The 22,738-nt window shown below is 39.6% G+C and overlaps 1 protein-coding gene across 4 annotated transcripts in view; it reads left to right on the top strand.

Moving 5' to 3' along the window:
• LRCH1 (leucine rich repeats and calponin homology domain containing 1) overlaps positions 1–22,738 on the top strand; it is a 202,073-nt gene that overhangs the window by 155,412 nt on the left and 23,923 nt on the right. For 3 of the 4 annotated variants that reach the window (XM_049646939.1, XM_049646938.1, XM_049646941.1), the window contains exons 11-17: positions 1,318–1,404; positions 5,828–5,917; positions 6,013–6,049; positions 9,805–9,858; positions 10,587–10,659; positions 20,982–21,091; positions 22,148–22,285. In XM_049646939.1, the coding sequence (XP_049502896.1) occupies positions 1,318–1,404; positions 5,828–5,917; positions 6,013–6,049; positions 9,805–9,858; positions 10,587–10,659; positions 20,982–21,091; positions 22,148–22,285 (589 nt within the window). Of the gene's footprint in view, positions 1–1,317; positions 1,405–5,827; positions 5,918–6,012; positions 6,050–9,804; positions 9,859–10,586; positions 10,660–13,511; positions 13,617–20,981; positions 21,092–22,147; positions 22,286–22,738 lie in introns of all 4 variants that reach the window. The other variant, XM_049646940.1, reaches the window with a different exon arrangement.

Below are 22,738 nucleotides of genomic sequence, written 5' to 3'. Positions count from 1 at the left end.
ACTGCTCAGAGCCTGGATCCTGCTTCAGGTTCTGTGTCTCCCTCTCTCTCTGCCCCTCCCCTGCTCATGCTCTGTCTCTCTCTGTCTCAAAAATAAATAAACACTAAAAGAAAATTAAAAAAAAGTGTTTCCACCCAGAGAAACACATTGACCTATATTCTGTAGTGGAGAGCAGGAACCATGATCAAATATCTCTTGACCTTTAAAAACATTGCTAGGTACCTTTCACATCACTGTCCTGTATTATCTATTCATTGAATATATTTCTGTAATATCAAGGAGGACTAGCTTGATTATAGAATCAAAGAAGAGATTTTATAGGGAGGGTGTTCTTTTAAACCACAGTGGACTCTGGAACAATGCAGGAATTGGGGGCACCAACCCCAGCACAGTTAAAACCTGTATATTACGTTCAACTCCCCCCCCCCCACCTGCCAAATTTTACTACTAAAAACCTACTGTTGACCAGAAGACTCACCAATAACATAAACAGTTGATTTGCCTATATTTTGTATGTTATATGTATTATATGATGTATTCTTAAAAACATACCTAACTTTGTCTGAACTTTCTCAGTATTCCTAGGCTATGCATTTCATCTGTGAATTTTTTCAAATTGCTGCAAATCTCTAAAAAATTTTCCAATATATTTTTGGAAAAAAAAACAACCCGTGTATAAACGGACCCATGCAGTTCAAACCTGCGTTGTTCAAGGGTCAACTGTGTATAAGGCTTTGGAAGCCCCATTCTAAATCTTCTATCTAATCATTCTCAACCCTGCCTGTGGAGCCCCAGTCTCTGGCTTGGCCTTTTTGTTCAAGTGCCACAGATGATTTTGCTGCCTAAAGAGCCTGCGCTGAGTGAGAACCACTATCCCACAGCAAAATCCAATATTGTATGAAAGCAATAAAACCAAGCAAGCCACACTGGTAGCACTGGAGTTGGAAGAGGCAAAAGTATTGCAGGCCTGCTGCGTCAGGGCATCCCCCCAGGGCTCAGGAAAGCACAGCGAGGGAACCACCCAGAGAGCACATCGCCTTGATTTTATAGAGAAGCAGATACAGGCCCGTGGGCATTGAGACTTTGTATGAGCTGCTATTTAAAAGCAGAGCCAGGCTTCCCCCACCCAGTAGCTCCATTTCCACCACACTCTGGCCGTCTCCTCTGCGGGCTACTGACACACGTTCATTATGAGGTGGAGTTTGTGGAAATCACTTTTACATGTTAGATGCATTTTTATAAGTGTGCTCTTAAGAATCTAGATAATATCCATGTTCTAGTAATCATTGTCACTCTTATGCTTGGTTCATGCTACAGAATAAGTTCATCCAAAGACCAGGATGTGGATATGGCGATGATTGAACAGCTGAGGGAAGCGGTAGATTTGCTGCAAGATCCCAACAGGTACGTATGTCTTTCCTTGGCCCAGGTTTCATGTGAGTATATCGTCTCGCCTTTAAAAACATCTGTACACAGTTTGGGCTCAGTCTAACCCCCAAAAAGAAAAGCTTTTGCAAGATCCATAAGCGTCAGAGTCACACTTCTGGAGTGATGGAGATCATCCCCCCCTTTTGCTACCCCTTAATGAAATGTATTCACCCTTCATGAACTTCATATGGGAGGTTTTGGCATAATTCTTAGAAAATAGCAACACGATGAAAATGCACATTTGATGTTGCCTCAAGTTCAACTCCTGACTTCTGGAAATACCAAGGAGATTTTCCAAAAATGAAAGAATTGTTTTATCAAGTGCTATCGTATTTATTTTGAGATGCCAAACTTATGTTACCTAAATAATATATTTCTAAAGATTGGGGTTATGAGATAAGTTTTTAATTGAATTGGCCATTGTCATCAGAGGCACAGAATGCAGTGGATACATTTTTTGGTTTCTTAGCAAAGGATCATGGAATTCCTGTGAACAAAATATTTTTCAGTAAGACAATATAGCCAGTATCAGGTATTAACTACTTTATCACTAGGAAAATAGATCCAAAGCTTATTCCTGGTAAACTGTTTATGGGTCTTGTGGACTTAAATATGAAAATGATACGGTCTCGTAATATGGTGAACACAGAAATTATACCACATTTTGGCAATTCATGAAAAGGGTGGTTAGCAAGTCCCAGAGTGCCAGTAATGGCTCACCACCAATGTTGCTTGGCCCTAAAAGAATAGTGATGGGTCAGTGTGTTTGGCTGAAAGTCTTTAGCGATTGATTTGAAAAGCATTTCAGTTCTGTAGACATTAATTGAGTGCTTAGAGATCATGGGAAGATCTACTGCGTGCACCTCTGGGGATATAAAGATGAACAAGACACAGCCCTTGCCTTCTAAGAACTTAAGCTATGGTAGAGATGGCTTTGAGTAGCTATTTGTACGTGTAATTGATTTAGGTGCTTAAAGTGATAGGCTCCAGTGAATTCCTGGCCGCAGATGGAAATGGGGGGATGGCGGGGCTGGCCTCCCTGAAGGCTGGGGTAGTTCATCTGGGCCTTTAATTACATTTCAAGGAAATTACATTTCAAGGAAAAAGCAAACCCTGGATTGAATTAAAAACTTAGGCAAAGGCACGGAGGTCAGAAGGAGTGGAGCAGGCGTGGACTCTACCTGGGAGGCTGGGGTCTGGCTGTTTCCACCTTTTAAAAATCTGGGTAGTACTTCTGATGCACAGCCAGGGCTGAGAAGCTGTGGAGGGACAGTCGGAGGGGTGCTGAGGATGTCTTCAAATGCTGTGTTGAGGAGCCCAGACTTTATTTCGTATATAGAGGGAGGTGGTGGTGCTTTAAAAGTACGATTATTCATGTTCCTAATTCTCCCTACTGTGTGGCTCAGAGCCTGGCCTATTCGTGAATGCCTAATCAAAGCATGTTCTTTAAAGAGCTGCGTTTCACATTCTAAACCAGGGAAGTCGGTGAGAGGGTGGGAAACAGGGACAAGAGGACACGTGTGTGTGTTGTGTGTGTTTGTGGGAAATTATAAGGAATGGGGAAGCAGCTCATCTGGGGGTAAAGAACAGATTTTGGATCAGCCAGCCACAGGTTCTGAACCCAGCTCCAGCACCACTAATGTGGGTTAAGATATAACTATACTGCACGCCAGTTTCCTCCTCTGTGAGATGGGATCCACGTACTTACTTTTTAGGATTGTGAAGATATGAAATAATTTATAAACTGCTAGTAGGAAGGCAAATTAGCAAAACCATTCTAGAAGACATCCTAGTAGTACATGGCCGTTGTCTAAAACATATGTAAACTTTTTGAAATAAATTCTAAAAATGTATCCTAAGGGATAAAGAGATATGAACAAAGATTATGACGGGAAGATATTTTTATAGCAAACTATTTCATTTGGGGAAAATGAAATAATGTAATATTTTAGAGATACTTAAATATAATTTGGTCCTTTATAAAATGGAATAGAACATGGCTGATACAATGTGTTTTTTTAAATTTTCCAATATATTTTAGAATGCTCATTTTAGGGACACCTGGGTGGCTCGGTCGGTTAAGCGGCCGACTTCGGCTCAGGTCATGATCTCGCAGTCCATGAGTTCGAGCCCCTCATCAGGCTCTGTGCTGACAGCTCAGAGCCTGGAGCCTGTTTCAGATCCTGTGTCTCCCTCTCTCTGACCCTCCCCTGTTCATGCTCTGTCTCTCTCTGTCTCAAAAATAAGTAAACGTTAAAAAAAAAAAAAAGAATGCTCATTTTATAATCACTTTAAAAGTATATAAAATGCAAAGGTTTGATCCCAGTTATATAGACTGAATTAGGTCTTACTTGTGTCAGAAACAGAAAAAAAAATTAAAACTGGAAGGAAATATATTACTGTGGATGTTTTTCTGTAGGTATTTCTAAATTAGTATTTTTTTTTATACCTTTATGAATTGTAGACCCTTAGCAGCAGGCACTGTTGTAGTTCTTTGGCAGGTTATTTGCAGTGGGTGGTGAGAACAGTGTGAAGGAACAGCGCAGACTGGTTAGATATGAGCACCAGGTTTCTGGTTATCTGAGATGGGGAACCAAGAGGGCCCCAGGGTTGAGGAGGAGGATGTTGTGGTCCGTATAGGATGTGCCAAATAAAATCCAAGGTGGCAATGTCCATTCTGCTGCTAGGAGTTTCGTTCTGGGGCTTCGAGACTTAGATTTGAAAGTCATTTCGCAAGGTGCTGCAGTAACAGAGCTGTATAATGAGGATGAGATTCCCAAGGCTAAGCGTATAGATGGGAAGGGAACATGAGTCCAGAATCGAGACTTAAAGTGTGACATTACAGAGAAAGGACCCCCCCTTGGGCTCAAACTTAATATATTATTTCAGTACTTGTACCTTTTGCATTTTGTATCACGCCCCCAATAAACGTTTCTTACAAATTTGAGATTGATTAATATGTGAACCACAAAGTGAAAAAGAACAGCCTCGTTTGGGGGAAATAAAAGTGGCTGGGGAATGTGGGCCCGGAGCCCAGTAGTGAAGATCTCGGTGACCTGGAGGAGGGTTCCCAGCTCTGGGCCTTAGTTTCGTCATCCTTCATGAGAAGTGCGATGAACTGAGGACCTCAAGATTCCTCTCTAGCTTGGAAACATTTGAGGCAGTGAGTTGCCAAGAATGTAGAGCGAGTGGAGTGGTGGGTGTGTGCTCGAATTGCGAATTGCGGAGGAAAACAGCCCTGAGTAACTTTCCAAGAGCTAATTGATTTGCATCTTTATGGAATGCTATTTTAAAATTGTATCATATTGTAAAACTTTATATGGCTTTCATTTGCTGCCTAAAATAACTCACTACTTTGGCTGCTTTAGATCTTTGTTGTTCATCCTGAATAATTATCATGATAGGACAGTTCTAACTTATAATAATGTTTCTGTGAGCCAGTATAATAGCGATAAAGAAAGGGTCACTGTTTCTATTAAGAGAGGGCTCTTCAAGAGGTCACTTATTTCTAGCTGCTTGGGACTGAATATTAATAATAAAAATACACATAAATATTGGGTTTTTCCTTTATCTCATATTTCATAGGCCCAAACTTTTTGTTGTTTGAGTTAAACCACTGATTATAGGATTAAATGTTAGAGCTTTACCTTTCATACAAACTTAACATCAAAAAAACCTAGTTGAATATTGGTATCATATTTTGTCTTTATCTTGGTTTCTTTTTTAAGGATTTCTGATTATAGAATTGACAGCATTTTCAATAGGGCATATATAATATGACTCATCCCTACCTTTTACAGTAGCCTTGTAACTTACATATGACTTACAGAAATTCCTGGTTTTATAGATCTTAAACAGAATTCAACTCTTAAAATTGCAGAAATTCAGAAACTATCTGTAAGGCAATTTCAGAAATAAAATTGCATATCAAATTGCTTATGAATTCTAATTTTTTAAAATGAGAGTACTAGTATATATCAGAGATATCTTCCTATTAAAACAAAATGCCCTTCATACATGTAACATAATATAGTACTCTTAGCAATTTTATTTACCTCTATAAATTAATCAAGTTCTAGAATAGAATTTTGTGCTACCTATGAATATTATGACTTTGGCAGAAATTGCTATTATATTGCAAATAAGTTGTATTTCAGTACCAATAGCAGATAGAAAATGATGTTCAAATTATATAAAATTTTGCACATGGTGGGAAAAATACCATGTAGCTTGAAATTTCTACCATAAACCTTTGAGTACTTAATCTAATGATAAACATAACTTTTTAATATACTAAAATTATAAACTAAATATGACCCAAAGCATTGGATTTATTAAAATCATAGAACCTACGAAAAGTTTAACTAACATGCTAACATCTTTTTTTCCTACTCTTTAGATTAAGCACAGATGTTTCAGAGAGAAATGTTGTAAACTTTTATCCTGTGGAATCAGTAGAAGCCTTAGACTTACAAGATTCTGCACTAAAGTATGTTGACCTTTTTGTAACTAAATGTATTTTCTCTTTCTACATTGAAGTATGTATGCTTTAAATTCCACTTTATATCCTTTTTTTTCCTACAGTGGTCAAATACAGCTGGAGACCTCTCCCGTTTGTGAGGTAAGGCTGCTCTTGGACTAACCAGAGCTCCGTGCAGTCCTCTACCATGGAATGGTGGCTGCCGTATTCTACAAAGATTTATCATTGGGATAGAACAGTCATTGAACCAATATTTGATTTTATGAATGGTCTGTTTTTCTAATTTTGTATATACTTCTGCCTTATTTAGTTTTCCTGTGTATTATACTTCCATCTTCCATTAAAGATGAGGGTCGGCTATTTCCATTAAAATCTCGAAATTTCTTGGGTCAGATGGTCTTGCTGAGCCAGGAAGTAGCAACTGAGATCCCTAAGGAACCCTGAGACATCAGAAAGCGTAGGCCCATTCATTGCAATTTTAGAGCCAAGAAAGAAGCCTCGGAAGTGGCCAGGAGAAAATAAACTACAAAAGACTTGAAAGGCAAGGACAAATGATTTGAGAAGTCCCTAGGAGGATTAGAAGACCTTAGCAGAGAGACCTGGGGGAGTTATTTAGGGGCAGAGTAAGGGCAGAGTTACTCTGGGTGAAATGTGGTTGGCTGCCGAAAGCAGTTTTGACTAGATGAGCCTAAACGGTCCCAGAGAAGCAGTTATATAAGTAGGTTTGAGCTGGTGACTTGGGAGTGAAACTGGGTGGCACTCTAATTCATCTCTCCTTAATGAGTGGGTTTAGGATGGCTATTTCCGGTATACACACCAGTTTATGTCCCCTGAAGTGTCTGAGCATGGGGAGTGTAGTGAAGCAGTTTCACACTCTTTACTAGCGAAGTCTGTGTTGAGGAAGAGGAGAGAGAACTACTGTGATTTCATTGTTGAGAGCCGTGCCTTAGAATTATGTTGAGTTGTAATCCTACCTCAAAGACTTGCTAACTGGGCAACTGTGGGCTATCTCTCCAAACTTCACCTTCATTTTCTCTAAATTGGGACCAGTCTCACAAGCCGGGGCACCTAGGTGGCAGCTATTAATGACTCTGCCACTCTATTGTTGTTATCGGTGTGGTCCTTAGAATTACTGCACCGTGTCTTTCCCGGTAGAGGCATCATTGGATTACCCAGTTCTGGAACATCAGGAAGCATCTTATGTGAAGGCTGCCCCAGCACCATTCCCACGGGCTCTCTCCTTTGAGACACAATACTTGTGATCCTGTGCAGGCCCACTTTTCTATTATTGAGTGATTGATGATAGTTGATCCGCTTTTCTTCAAAAGCTTCCTCTTTGGAAATAATTTGAAACTTATAAAAATATGGGGGAAAATTGTAAGATTCTATTAAAAGTTATCAAAATGGCATCCTTTTACCTGGAGTTACCTATTATCAACGTTTTACCTCATTGGCTGTATTGTTTCTTGTCTTTGTTTCTCCACACACAGTTCTTTTTCTGAAACATGTGAGAGTTTCATACATCATAGTCCTTTTTCCCTAAACATTTCAGTGTACGTTTTCTGAGAATAGAGATTTTATTTTACGTAACTACGTTTGGTTATCACGTTCATAAATTTACATTGATAAAATGTTTTCATCTAATCTACCATTCATGTTCCAAATTTTTCAGTTGATCTAATGATGTTCTTCATTTTTTCCCTTCTAGTGTAGGGTCCAGTCTAGGGTCCCTTCTAGTGTAGGGTCCAGTCTAGTGTAGGGTCCAGTCTAGTGTTGTATTTAGTCATGAGGTATCTACAGTTTCCTTTATTTTGGAACATTTCTGTAACTTTTCCTTGTTTTTTATGGCCTTGAAATTTTGAAGACTATAGCTCTCTTCTCAATGGTGTATGCCCCTTATTTTGTGGGACAGAAGTTCCTCCTATTTCCCACGTTTAGATTGAGATTCTATGTATTTCATTGGGATACTGCACGGGTGATTTGTGTCCTTCTCAGGATATCCCCTATGTCTGTGTGGCCCTCAGAGATGATGTTAATTTGATTACCCAATTGTTGCTTAACAATCATGTAATTACTATCCTGTTTTTCTGCTACAACCAGTAAGCATTCAGTGAACAGTTACTTTAGGACCCTGGGTGTGTGATTTCAGGAATACCAGTGAGACACAAATTCTCTAGAACAAAGATATCTCTACTCCACCTCTGGTTTATAGTGTTTTGTGTTCATATATTTTTTTTTTCCTTTTTGGTTGAATGAGGACTCCTGTTTGGCATAGGAAGTTCTTACTCATTGTCTCCCTTCTCTAGGGCAGTCATCTGTCCACGACAGGCACGTGTCAATGATTTTAAAAAGGAGGGATAGGATAGCTGGCTCTAGAAGTCCCAGGGAGGAGGAAGAGGAAGTAACGGATTAGCAATGCCAGTGCCAGTGATGATACAGAACTTAAATGTGATCCTCATCAATGATGTGGTTGTTTTTACATTCTCTCCTCCATCTCATTCAGGAGGAAAGTAATATCTGTAGCGTAATCTTGACTCAGTGAGCCAGTGTTTGTTGAGTACTTGTGCTGGATTTCGTCTTGTTTTTGGTGTCAAGGACTGGGGTATTAAGGATATGAACTTGTCCTTCCTTTTAAGGTGTTTTAAACATTATGAAGGGAAGAAGACTTAGATTTTGAAAAACTTGAGAGTAGGATATGACATGGTCTGTAATCCTGAGTGTTTTAGGTGCTCTGGGAGACCGGGCAAGAGATAGGAAGTTAAGGAGAGGGAAGTAAACCTGGGTTTGGGGGGTAGTTTGGACTTGGGTCGGCCCCAGGAGGCTGTGCTGAGCAAGGAAGCAGGCAGCCGTGGCAGAATCAGGACCAGGCGTGAACTGAGGAATGAATGAGTGGGTGGTGCCCAGTTCGACAGGTGAGGCCGCAGTTATGAAGTGGTTTATACATCACATTGTCTGACTTTACATATACTTTAGATGACTGTCCGTATCAAGTTTAGGTAGCATTGGCCTCCATTCAGGAAGAATTGCAAACGATAGTCTCATTCATAGATAGTAACAAATTGGAGAAGGTATTGGGGGCACAACAGGAAAAAAATCAGAGGAAGGAATTGCTTATAGAGGGATCAGCCCTGCAGATACTTGTTAGTAGTTCTAACAAAGCTGCTTAACTGGATGGGGAAATTAATGACATTTTATTCTAAATATATGTTTTTCCTTTGGATTTGTCAAAGTTCAGAATATTTTTTAAATAGTACTCCTCAGTAGGAACAGACATCTTAAATTTATACTGATTTGGCGTAGTGTAAATGAAGATGCTTATATTAGTTATCCCCAAATTTTTATTAGGGTAATCTGTGGGGTTCTTGATCACCATATGCAGAAGGCAGATCTGAGTAACATAAGCTAGAGTTTCCTCCTTGGTTGCCAAAGCAAACTGGCATTGAATGGACAATGTAAGATCGTGGCAGGTAATTTGGAGTCCAGGCATGTGTGTTTATTAAAAGCTCCCAGTGGGGTTCTGTGTATTTGGGAAGTGCTGCCTTGGACCATTTCTAAAAACTTCTCGTTCAAATGGGGGGGGGGGTGGGAGCCCACAAGTGGCTTAGTAACCTAGCAAGGCAGGTACTTTGGGCTGAACTCTTTGCTCTGGGAAATTCCTTTTCTTAGTTTGTGTGGTACTTTAGATGTATTTTGTGTGTGTGTGCGAATGTGATAGCTGCATGTTTTTAGCAAATGTAAGTATGACCTACTTAGCTACTTAACACACTGAATAATTAATTCCGTGTATATTCCTTGTGTGCCTGTGTACCAGGGATATGATGGAAGTCAGAAGGATGCAGTTCTTGCCTCAATAATTTTATGGTCTAATAAATATACCATGCATTTTTTTCCTTAAGGTGCAAAATGACCTAACATTACAGAGTAATGGGAGCGAGTATTCTCCAAATGAGGTGAGTTTCCTGAAGATTCACGTAAGCTAAGGTATTTTGTGCAGCCTGGATTGGAATATCTTTGACAGAAATACATAATCTGAGACTGTCATGATTCACGACCCAATTGTATTGCAGATTCTCTGGGGGAGTCTCTTTCATTAGCTATCCTAGTCTTAGCTGGCCCTATCCATAATTAAAGATTAATTTCATAAGATATATTTTGAAAAGCAAATATGGCAACATCTTTATAGAAGACAAAGTGATGGCTCAAACAGGCAATATTTAGAATGTCCTGGTATCCATAAATGATTCGGTGTGTGCCTTCCCTGTAGATGAGACATCTGTTCAGTGTTACCTGTTTTCTTATTTCGCTGTGTTAGGACATCATTCCTCAGATGTCCCCTCTGTGAGGTGGATGTGAGTGTGTTCCTGTGTATGTATACACATGCACGCATCTATTCTGCAGCAGAAAGGGATTGCCAGTTTCACGTGATTGTAGGATATTTTTTTTATTGAGCAGATAACAATTAGCTCTCCCTCCCCAAACAACATTCTGCTGATGATGCCGCTTAAGGCATTTGCAGTGCGAAGATGCATCCAATATCAAATTTTTTGGTCCGGGCTTCATCACAAAGCAGCAAATCCAAAAGGTAGCGGTCTTACTATCATCCTTGAACGCAGAGAAGCATGTATAGTTCTGCTCTCGGGTGTTGTTTTTAAACCGTCTTTTCTTTCTGACCCTGCAGATTAGAGCCAACTCCCCTGCCATCTCTCCTACCACCAACAGCACGGGGCCGTTTGGCCTGAAGCCTCGATCAGGTAAATGAAAACCTCAGCGTCTTTGCACTCGTAAATACTCAGTGGCTTCTCCTGAGTCTTTTATTAAATGTCGATGTTCTAGCGTGAGCAGCTGTGAAGGAACTCGGGCGAACGCGAGTCCCGGGCAGGGGGGCGGGGGCAGACTTTGGAGCCTTGTTTTCAGTGAGTCACCTGTTAAGTCCATGCTCTCAGTAGCAGATACCTTCCCTCCTTTTCAGTCAGAGCGAAGAGAAAGGATGATGGGGCGTGTGAGTGGGGCAAAAACTTTCCAATGAGTTTTTTATCCAGGGAAGTGAAAATAGCCAGCCCTTTGCCCCAGCGGTTCCTGGTACCCTGCTGAGCTAAATTTAGAGCAGCCTCTGGGAGAGTGACTCCTCTAAGACATCGCTTGTTTGCTTTCTAGCCCGGGTAGGGTTATGTATTTTCTCCTGTAACGGTGATCATTTCGAGGCTCACGTGAGTGGTCAGGAGTCATTTCTTTAAAAGAGCCTTTCTGCTTGTATTACCTACTTTCTTTTAATTTAGTGTTAGTATGTTCACAGGTGTAAATTCTAGCAACGTGCAGAGTAACTATCGATTTTAAAAAGAAGGGAGACGCATAGGAAAAATTGGTTCTTTTGATTTCTTCGCTCAAGTTCTGGCACTGTCTACCTGGTTGTAGGTCCTTTTTTGTTTTAACATGTTTAGTTCTTGGTTTACACTCCCCACTCTAATGCTTTTAAGGAAGTGTTAAGAAAGGACTCAGACACATGTAAGCAAAAAGCTAGTAAAGAATGTAGATGTTCTTTGTTTTTTCAAGAAAGCATTTTGGCAACAGTAGAAGTTATACATGTGTATATTTTGTAAAAGGGTACCATAAAAATATAATTTCTTTATGAAGGATTTTTTTTTTTTTTTGTATTTAGAGCAAGTTGACTGATGGGTAACATGTAGCCAGGTGTTAATAGTTTCCTAGCATTTTGGATGGGCTCTAAGGAAAAGCTCTTTGAGAAACTGCCTGGACATGGGAAGGATTGTTTTATGGAAAGCCAAATTGTGTGTGAAATAAGGTTCAAATGACTGGCTTCCTCATGTATGGAATGAGCAGAGCATATGCAGCCGGATCTGGGCTGGGCCTCCGTTTCCCTGGGGTCTCAGGTGTGTGCTCGGATCAGGTGGGCCCATCTCATCCGTGCCTTCAGTGCTGGCCTGCCGGAAGAGGACCTCAGATTGGGCTACAGACTTGCTCCTAATCCTTACAGGCAGTTTTACATAATTTCAAAATAGCTCATAATGGAGCAAACAAAAGTTGAGTGGATCTCCAAAGAACAATATTCTTTTGAGTGTGCATCTTTACAATTTGGTTGTAAAATTGTCCCAGTGATTCCTTTTTCTTCCTTGTGTGGAGTCCAAACTCAGCTTATCAACATTGTGCTTGTACTCGTCAACCATTTCAGATTCTTTGTACTGGTGAAATAGAAATGGGGTATTTATTTTGAATAGCAGAAAACAGAGATAATTTCCCCTCTAGGCTTCCAAACTTTCTAAAATGCTGACTAACCTCTGTGGAAATTGTTCTAGCTGTTGAAAGCTTTGTGGAGTTTGGTTGCTATAAATAATGCTGATTTATCTTCAGGAACATCAAGTGGCATGTAGGAACTTTATAAAACTAGCATTATGTATTGGGGAATTTTAAATTTTGTTTAGTGATTTAAAAATATTACAGTATATATTTTTTCCATTTTCTAGAAAATAATATATATAGTGATCTTACTTAAAGATCATATGATTTAAAAAGATAGAAATTCTTTTTGACCAAGTAGCTTTGAAACTTTAAAAAGCCAATTAATTTTTATTTTAAAGTTAAGTATATGGATTTATGTGGTTTCTGTGTTATAAGTAAAAACAGACTGCTCAAATCAGCAAGTTTGGATAAGAACTTAGATTCTTAAATAGGCTGCTAGTTTTCTTCAAAAGAAAATTTTTTCCTCAATTGTGTTTTCCTTCAAGGAAAGACAAGTACATATACTCAAAGATTCGTTCCTAGAAGCGTGTCCATTTATTGTATTGGCCCTGCCTTAGCATTGAAAAAAAAAAATGGTACAGATATTTCCTCAACGTGTAAAATTACTAGATGGATATTTAGTACAAAAAAGATGTCATTTCATAAATGACAAACTCAGAAGTGCTTGAAATTGAGACTCTACTAGCGTCAAAATTGTTTTCCTCCCGATCAGTATCAAAGACAATGTTGAGAAGTGTGTGTGTCAAGGGTTGAGTAAAGATTTGGCCAGCTACAGCCATCAGTAAAGCGTGCCAATAGACTTTAAAGAGAAATTTTACATTGCCATGGGGGAAAAATTGACAAATGGGAAACCCAGATTCTATAATAGTCTCATTTCTAAATAATGGATGTATTTACATATATTATTAAGCTGTGTCTGCGTAACCAAATTTTTTGTGCGAATGGTATTTGCTACAATTATTAGTTACTTAGAAGGTTTTTGAAAAAGGTATCTGGTAGGTCTTCTGCTTTTTATCTGCATTATCTATGGGTGCTCTTCCTTTCTGCTGACGTGATTCATTAGTACTCTGAGTCTGTGGGCTTGCAGAACTGTTAAGATTAACGATATTAACTGCATGCAAAGTATATGATTGATAAGTACTAACACTCGGTTTTTATCATTCTTTTTATTTCATGCGCCATCTTTCATTCTTCTCCTGTATTGTACATTTGAATTTAAATCCCATGATATGAAATTCGCTTCATTTCCATACAAACCTTATGCCATTTGTGAAATGCTGCTGTCCCTTTGGTTTTTCCTGGTCCTTGTCCAACTGTACGCGGACCGGCTCTCTCGCTCTCCTGCAAGACCCAGCCCTCACTCTTCCTCCTATCTCCTTCAACAAACTTACACAGGCACAAACATGGGACAGCTCTAGCTACAGTGTTCCATCTGAAGGAGACAGTGACAATGGTAGGTGGCCTTGTACCTGTTCTTCAACGTGCTCATTAATAAGCCAATGAATATACTAAACGTTCGTTTCTGTACAGCTGAAGATAGAGTATATTCACCTGCATGCCTGATATAAGAAATAATGCGTAAAGCTGGAAAGTGAAGTCCAGAGCAGTGCATGTGGATTGCTGTCTAGCAGTTTGTTCAACTACGTTTAATGACCTTGAATATTCTGAATTTCGGGAGGACTTTACAATAATTTCTTTCTCTACCTTTTCTGCTTGGGTTTTTTGGTGTGTTTGCTTGTTTACCAAAATTTGGGAGTGTCTCTGCTTCCTCCTGCATCTCAACAAAGTGTGTTTAGAGTTTGATCTTTTATTATCTATACTCACCATGTGAGATTTTTAAGGTAATTCGTACCATGGCTGATCCCGGAGTGGTGCACTGAAAAGAATCTTAACATTGAGAAATTTCTAAAAATGAAGAGAAAGCACTTGCCTTCTCCCTTTTTAAAAAATTTTTTTTTTTGGTATTTGCACATTTTGACTTTGGACACCTTCTACCTTTGTGAGGGTAAGCTCACACCTATATAATCGTCAGTTGGCCTGAAAATCAAATGTGCCAGTAAAAAATTAAAGACAGCTAGTTGGGAGTATTATGAATGTCTTTTAATTTAATGCCATTACATATCTTAAATAGCCTAAAAGATGAAAACAAAATGTAGTTATTTTGATCTACATGTCACATATATCAGAATCTCCATTTGATCTAATGTTAGTTAAGAATTTCAACATTTTACTGTATGATACAAAGTGATGAAAGTAATGTTAAATGAAATAGTATGATTTATAAGGAAGAGAAGTGAGATGTGAGGTATAACCAAAATGCAAACACAATAGGAAAATAAATTTTCTGATAGTAATTATTTTTTAATTGGAGCATGTTATATAGAAAATATATATTTAAAACATTTGCTGTGATTTCTGGTTAAAATTCAATAAAAAAGCCTTTTCCAATTTCCTTGTGTAGAAGGGTAAATGTATATTTTGGTAGGTTAATTGTAAAAGGAGTTCTGTTGTTTCATAGATTTCTAAATTTTTTAACTGAAAATAAGTAGGCTTAAACAACAACGAGACACAAGTCCCTCTGTATACCATCCCATTTTAAATTCTGGAAGTTGAAGAGGGCTCAATGGAAACCTTTTTGATAAACTGTTTCTATACTTAAAAATAAAAAAGAGAGGGACAGGCATTTTTGTTTTTCAGAAAGCACAGCTATTTATGGATCTGCTGTTGTTTAAAAGGAAGCAAAGCCTAAAATGAAAGATTTATGTGTGATTTGGTATTTCCTTCGGAGTGATATCTGAAACCAAAGACTTTTTTTTTCTTTTTTTTAAGCTGGAAAAGATGTAGTCATGTTATGTAGCGGTAGAATCTGTGTAGACGAGCCAACTAAAACCAGAAGGTGAGGGCACGTTGGTACTTAGCGGTGGAGGTGAGGCCACAGCAGGGCCCTGACGATGCCCCATTTCTCTACTCATTCTGTAGCAATTTATTGAGGACTCTTTGTGCCAGACTGCCGCCTTCTTATTAAAAATCCTAAAATTCTCATAGAAATGAATAATTATAGAAATCTCTCTGAAGATAAAATAACCTTGCACTACATGCTTGGTTTTTTTTTTTTTTTTTTTTTTTTTTTTGTACGAGTGCAGATTCCAGGGATTCATGTGTAACGATGAAGCCATACCACAACCATAATAAAGGAATTGCTTTCAATATTCATGTGGTTCCATCTGTCACATCAGATAATTGGTGGTTGTCATTTGTCCCTATTTGCAGTTTGTCTATAATATGCCATGGCCGACAGCTAATTTTCTATGCAGAAATATTTGTGCGGGTTCCTAGATCGGACTTTTCACATGCTTCTTCATTCTCTTTGTGCTATGCTTGGCCTTGTGATCTGGATGGATTTTCCAAAGCACTTTTTAAGTTGATGAAGATGCACTATACGTATTCACAAGCACACAAGCTAATCTTGCAAGAGAAATACAGCCTGCGTTTTTAGGTGGTTCTTACTCGTTCCTCTTAAGTAGGAGATCCCCTTTAGTGGCCACTCTTTGCATCTCAAAGCTGATGACCACATCAGTTTTGTTTCCTCCTATTCCTATTATCCATTATCTGTGTCCGTCTCGACTTTTGTAAATAAATGGTATCTTCTTACCAGCCCAACCCAGAGTAATGTAGCTTGTCTGTCGTTTATATTTTTTAGTCATTATTTTTGGTAAGTTGGCATTTTTAGACCTTGTTCACTGTCTTGCTTTATATTGAAATCCCCCTTTATTTAAATTCTTTTCAATATGTCACTCCAGACATGTCTCATTTTCAATTCCCCATTTTTTCTAAAGCTCTTTCTTCCAAGGAATGAAACATGGCAAACGGGTTAGCAGGTCCTTGGAAGTTTGAATTGCCACGGCCCCCAGGGTCCGGCCTCTTGAGACGGATGGGGAGTAGGTGTGTAGGTCTGCCCGCTCCTGGTGTTGGAAGGGGCAGCTTCACTTCAACTGGTTCTTAACGTAGAAACTTCTACTCCTTCTTTGGCTCTTGCGCCCTATTATTACTCTGCCTCTTTCCTGCCTAACTGCCTTCACTTTGAAGTGAAAACTGTTCCTGTATTCTTTGGAAACATTGTCCCTTTTTTATTTGCAATTAGTTCATGGGTGCCAATTTATACTTATTTAAAACTGGCCTTTGAGGCACCTGGATGGCTTAGTCGGTTCAGCGTCCGACTTCGGCTCAGGTCATGATCTCACAGTCCGTGAGTTCGAGCCCTGCGTCAGGCTCTGTGCTGACAGCTCAGAGCCTGGAGCCTGTTTCGGATTCTGTGTCTCCATCTGTCTCTGCCCCTCCCCATTCATGCTCTGTCTGTCTGTCTCAAAAATAAATAAACGTTAAAAAAATTTTTTTTAATTGGCCTTTGAGTTATCACTGGAGCGTGAACAAATGGACCTATTCATCTGGGGTCAATTTACAGACATTTTCTGAGTTTTTGCAATAATCTTGCACCTCTAGGTATTCTTTTCCCCAGACAAAAATGAGGAAATAGGCCATGAGAGATGTTTCAGCAGTTCTTAGCCCTGGCTTCATTAGAATCATCTGAGTAATTTTTTTTTTTCATGTTTTATTTATTTTTGAGAGAGAGCATGAGCAGGGAAGGGGCAGAGAGAGAGAGAGAGAAGTAGGGGGGGCGGGGGCAGAGGATCCAAAGCGGGCCCTGTGCTGACAGCTGCAAGCCTGATGTGAGGCTCGAACTCATGAACCATGAGACGTGACCTGAGTGGAAGCCAGAATCTCAACCGACTGAGCACCCAGTGCCCTGAGTCATCTGAATATTTTTAAGACTACAGGTGCCTATCCCCCACACTCAGAGGTGCTAATTTATTTGGTGCCACATGGAGTCTGCACATTGATTACTTTTTTACTGATTTTGATATTATGTTAGCAGGTAAAAGTCACTAGCTTAAAATAAATTGCCCAAAATATGAGCATTTTGAGGGCAGAGAATATATCTAATTCATTTGGGGGCACCAGAAGGGAATACATAAATGCATTAATCAGATTTTTAATTCGCATTAGCCTGGATCTTAAACCACATGGTATTTTTTTCAAAGCCACTATATTTTGCTGCCCTTGAACTTGTGTATTTAATATCACACACAGTCTAGCTTTTAACTTACAAGGAGAAACCAAGAGCTACATTTCAAAACCTCATGCATCCACAGAGAAGAAATCTCCTGTCATTGTTAAATTTAGGTAATAAAGGTTAATAATATAGACTGATAATTTCTATACCAAGGGTGCATTTCATGTAATAATTACATAGGCATTTCAGGCAATTTTTAGAGCACTGGGTTTTCTTGGTTTAAAACAAGATATTCTTAACAACAACAAATATCTGGTTTAAAACAGATATTCTTAACAACATCTGGTTAAACAAACAAGAATATCTGAATTTGACGTTCTGCAAACATATTCATCATTCCTTGCAGGATCTTTCCTTAGAGATTTGTTTCTCTGGCTAAATAAATTACAAATATGAGCAAATAATCTTTTGCATTCTTTGAATGTTATTCATTAGATACATAGTAATTAAATAGTTAAGCACGACTGATTTTCTCCTGCATCTTAAACCACCTGTCTCTTCCTATGCACACTCATGCACACACACACTCATACACATAGACACACACACACATACACAGTCATACACTCACTCTACTCTCTTGTCCCTCTTTTTTTTTCTTCTTCTTACTTACACTTAAGTAGGATGGCATTTGATTTGAAAAACAGGTGCTAACAGTGCAACTATTCTTAATATTGTCTTTGAGCCTCAAGTTAAACTTCTCCCTCCCCTGAATTAAGTAAAAAAGTTCTTAAAATTTAGTGATGCTAAATTAAGGAAAAAACAGAGTAATTCTTCCATAGATCAGTTTCCCAAAGCTTTGGTCCAATCTGGTAACTGCATGTATTATTTAGTTATGACTTGAAAGGAAAGAAAAAAACTGTAGGTAATATTGTCAGAGCTATCATAACGGTCCCATTAAAATTACTGTGTCACAACAGACCCAGCAAAATAAGCAAGCATTTGTGTGCTCTTTGGGTTTATTATTAGCCTAAAGAGTTTGATTTTCCTTTGTTCCACAGTAATTAATCCATTTAGGAAACAAGTAGTAGTATAGCCATGGTTTCCAGTAATTTTAAGTACATTTGAAGTATTCACTTAAAAAAAAACAAAACAAACAAACAAAAAAAAACACGGTTCAAATGTGTTTTAACACTTTGTGATTGCTTAACATTCATAGAACAAATGCCCAAGCATGCGTTTTATATTTTTAAGATGTATGGGAATTCAAGATGAAAAATGAGGCCAGAACATTAAAACCCAGACACCATTGCATTATCTTATCTCACAGAGGGTTCTAACAAGGCGTAGATGCTTGAATTGTGTGCTGTTAAACAAAAGCTCATGGTTAATTTAACTTCCTGATAGTTTCATATTCAAAAAGAAATCTGCCAATGAAAACATATTGAAAATATTAAGCATGCTGTATTAGATAAGATTGCCCCTAGAAAAAAGGCAAAGGAAAATAAAACCTCCAAAGAAAACATTAGATTTGTTTAAACGAGGTTGGGGCGCCCCTTGCTGGCTAGTGTATATATTGCTCAATTGTGTTCACATTCCTGGACTTTTTTGGTAAATTTGGTTGACTTCTTTTCTTTGGGGGTGTGGATTATTTCTTAAATTTTACACATAAACATATATCTCTTCTGGTTGTCATATTAAATGGGTAGATGTTTTTTGTTGGTCTTGATAGGATGCAAAGGCAAGTTTAATGCATTTCCAATTTCTTCCATGCTTCCTTCTCATTTCTCTGTGCTCTGCGAACTTCTCATCTCTCCCTACTCTACCCTGCTTCCTTGGCTGGACTTGCCTTTATTTTTGAAACAATTAGTCTCCATTCTTGTGGGTTTGGTTTTTGTGGGTCTTGGTGACAGCCCTTTGGGGACACATCTTTCGCTCTTTTTGCCCGTGATTTCCCTGGGTGTCCCAGGCCGATTTCCCTGGATGTCCCAGGCCGAATCTCTGTGAGATTCTGGAAAGTGCTGTGTCTATTAGACCACCTTCTTTCTCCCATCTACTGTCAATCAAAGGCTTATTAAGATGTGTCAACTTTCTAATCTTCTGTAGAGCATTAGAATGCTAATTAAAATATCCTATAACTGATTTAGAAAGAAAATACTGAGATGTGAGAAGCATAATGCAAGCCGTTCATTAAGGTGATTTGGTACAAAGGTACCCATTGAGAGTAAAATAACATAGTTGGGCGAGCATGTGATCACTGACTTTAGGGAGTGGAGTCCACATTTAACTTTTATTTTATTTTTTTATTTTTTTAATGTTTATTTATTTTTTTTAAATGTTTGTTTATTTATTGACAGAGAGAGAGAGAGAGAGCATGAGCAGGGGAGGGGCAGAGAGAGAGGGAGACACAGAATCTGAAACGGGCTCCAGGCTCTGAGCTGTCAGCACAGAGCCCGACGCGGGCCTCAATCCCATGAACTGTGAGATTGTGACCTGAGCCAAAATCAAGAGTCAACCCACTGAGCCACCTGGGCGCCCCTTAGTGGTTATAATTTTAAAGACGTGAAGCCAAAAATGATCTCTTAAACGGCTTCTAATGTTGCCAACTTTTCTAAAAGGAGTCTATGGTCATCTCTAAAGAACTGACTTTTGGGGGGCGCCTAGGTGGCTCAGTCGGTTGAGCATCCGACTTCGGCTCAGGTCATGATCTCACAGTCCGTGAGTTCGAACCCCGCGTCGGGCTCTGTGCTGACAGCTCAGAGCCCAGAGCCTGTTTCGGGTTCTGTGTCTCCCTCTCTCTCTGCCCCTCCCTTGCTCATGCTCTCTCTCTGTCTCAAAAATAAATAAAACATTAAAAAAAAAATTTAAAAAAAAAAAGAAGAACTGACCTTTGGGATATGCTGTCAGAGTTTTCCCCCTCCACACTTAAAATATGTAATCCTATGTATTGTCACTTAGTTCTTAAGTCAGGCTTATAAAAAATTTTGGCTAACAGAAACATTAACCTGCCATGATTTTAAATGTGTAAAGCAAGTCTTGAGTCCTCTTATTTGAATAAAATTATTTGAATTTATGAAAGGATTGTGAAACCCCAGGTATAAATGAACACTCAGAATGAAAGCAGTAGGAACAGAGGGAGGGGACATCTGTCAGGGATATGGCCTGGCATGGTTCCAAGGATGACCCAGACCCTTCTCTGGGTCCCTGAATCCTTCCCTGGATTCACTTTGTTGTCACCAAAAATACAGCTTCTGTTACTCTGCATAACTCACTACAATTGAAGGTATAATCCTTGGGGGCGCCTGGGTGGCTCAGTCGGGTAAGCGCCCGACTTCGATTCAGGTTATGATCTCACAGTTTGTGAGTTTGAGCCCCGCGTCTGGCTGTGTGCTGACACCTCAGAGCCTGGAGCCTGCTTCGGATTCTGTGTCTCCCTCTCTCTCTCTGCTCGTCCCCTGCTCGCACTCTTTGTCTCAAAAATAAATGAACATTTAAAAAAGAAAAGAAAAGAAAAGGAAAGAAAAGAAAAGAAAAGAAAAGAAAAGAAAAGAAAAGAAAAAAGAAAATATAATCCCTTAGAATAGTCAAACCAAGCTTCCTGTGTGAAGTCTGAATTTGCTTCCATGAGTGGTTAGTGTGCTATTTGGGGGTAAAGTCTTTGTTTAGCTTAACTATGCGTAGTCCTGTACGGCAGCCTGCGGTAGGCACTCTTAATAAAGTTTTTTGTTTTTTTCCTCTCTGTTACAGTGTTTCTGAGACCTCAGAGAAATTTGGAATCTATAGACCCACAGTTTACAATTCGGAGGAAAATGGAACAGATGAGAGAAGAGAAGGAATTGGTGGAACATCTCCGCGAGGTACCCGAGAGATAGTATATAACCGAATAAGCGCCTTCAGGGTTGAGGCAGCGTTCTGTATTTTCGAAAAATCGACTTTGAAGCACCGTAAAAAGGGACCTGTAGGACTCTAGCAAACAATCAGTATTCACGGCATGGGAGCTTTGAAGGAAAAGAGAGAGAGCAGGGCTGAAGAGGTCCTCAGGCTGGGAGTGAGGGGGGTTTGGCTGTCAGAGGGCAAACGTGAGTGTCGTGTGTCCTAGCCATGTAAGTGTCAGGATCCTGGCTGTGCTACTCTGCTGTATTTTTGCAAGTTGTTACCTTTGGGGGAAACTAGATAAAGGGCACACGGAGTCTCTCTAATATTTCTTGTAATGGAGTATGGATTTATAATTTCTGAAGATAAAAAGTTCAGTTTTGTTAAAGGGATAAAAATGGATTTCTCAGCTAAAAGATAGTGTGAGAGGGGCGCCTGGGTGGCTCAGTCGGTTAAGCGTCCGACTTCGGCTCAGGTCATGATCTCGCGGTTTGTGGGTTCAAGCCCCACGTCGGGCTCTGGGCTGACGGCTCGGAGCCTGGGGCCTGTTTCAGATTCTGTATCTCCCTCTGTCTCTCTGACCCTCCCCCGTTCATGCTCTGTCTCTCTCTGTCTCAAAAATAAATAAACGTTAAAAAAAAAAATTAAAAAAAACATAATGTGAGAGAAAAGCATCCCTCAATCCCTCGTCTGCCCCTTGAAGGCTGTCAGAACCAGCTGGGCCTGGTTTCTGTTGGTCGCCTCATTCTGGTTTTCTATTTTCATAGCCAAGGCTCTGGCAACATTGAACTCAAGAAGTGATTCCATTATTCCTTTCACTCAACTTATTAAAACTTGTAGGTGCGGCTGAATTTGGTTTTCTACAGCGGAATTTTTACTGTAATATCTTTCGAAAAAGGTTCAAATAATGTCAGTGATTTCCAAATCTTCCTATTCTTCTTCCCCATAATGAAGTTAGTGTCTCAATTCATAAATACCCGTAGCTGTTTCTTACCATCAGTTGCCTGGTAACAGCTGGCTTCCTTCTGATTCCCCCACAGAGCATCGAGATGAGACTCAAGGTCAGCCTGCATGAAGACCTGGGGGCCGCACTCATGGATGGCGTGGTCCTCTGTCACCTGGTCAATCACATCCGCCCGCGCTCCGTCGCAAGCATCCATGTCCCGTCACCAGCAGTTGTAAGTAACATCAGATAAAGGGAGACTAACTTTTACATAAGACACACACTCTGGGGGGACGGTGTTGCTCATTAAAGATGAGTGGTGATTTAAACAGTGAGAAGTCTTGCCAGAAAGCTCTTCCGGTTGGTAGCTTCTCTTCTTTTTTTTTTAATTTTTTTTATTTTTTTAATTTTTTTTTAATGTTTATTTATTTTTGAGACAGAGGGAGACAGAGCGCGAGTGGGGTAGGGGCAGAGAGAGAGGGAGATGCAGAATCTGAATCTGAGCTGTCAGCGCAGAGCCCGACGTGGGGCTCGAACCCCCGAACCGTGAGATCATGACCTGAGCCGAAGTCGGACGCTCAACTGACTGAGCCACCCGGGCGCCCCGGTAGCTTCACATCTAAATGGGATCTCTTTCCCAGTCACTGAGGCTTTTAGGATGACTCTGAAAAGACATGGATTCTGTATA

Source organism: Panthera uncia (genome assembly GCF_023721935.1).
Source record: "Panthera uncia isolate 11264 chromosome A1 unlocalized genomic scaffold, Puncia_PCG_1.0 HiC_scaffold_16, whole genome shotgun sequence".
NCBI lineage: Eukaryota > Metazoa > Chordata > Mammalia > Carnivora > Felidae > Panthera > Panthera uncia.
Note: the sequence above shows the minus strand (reverse complement) of the source record. Positions and strands in the feature narration are given on the sequence as shown.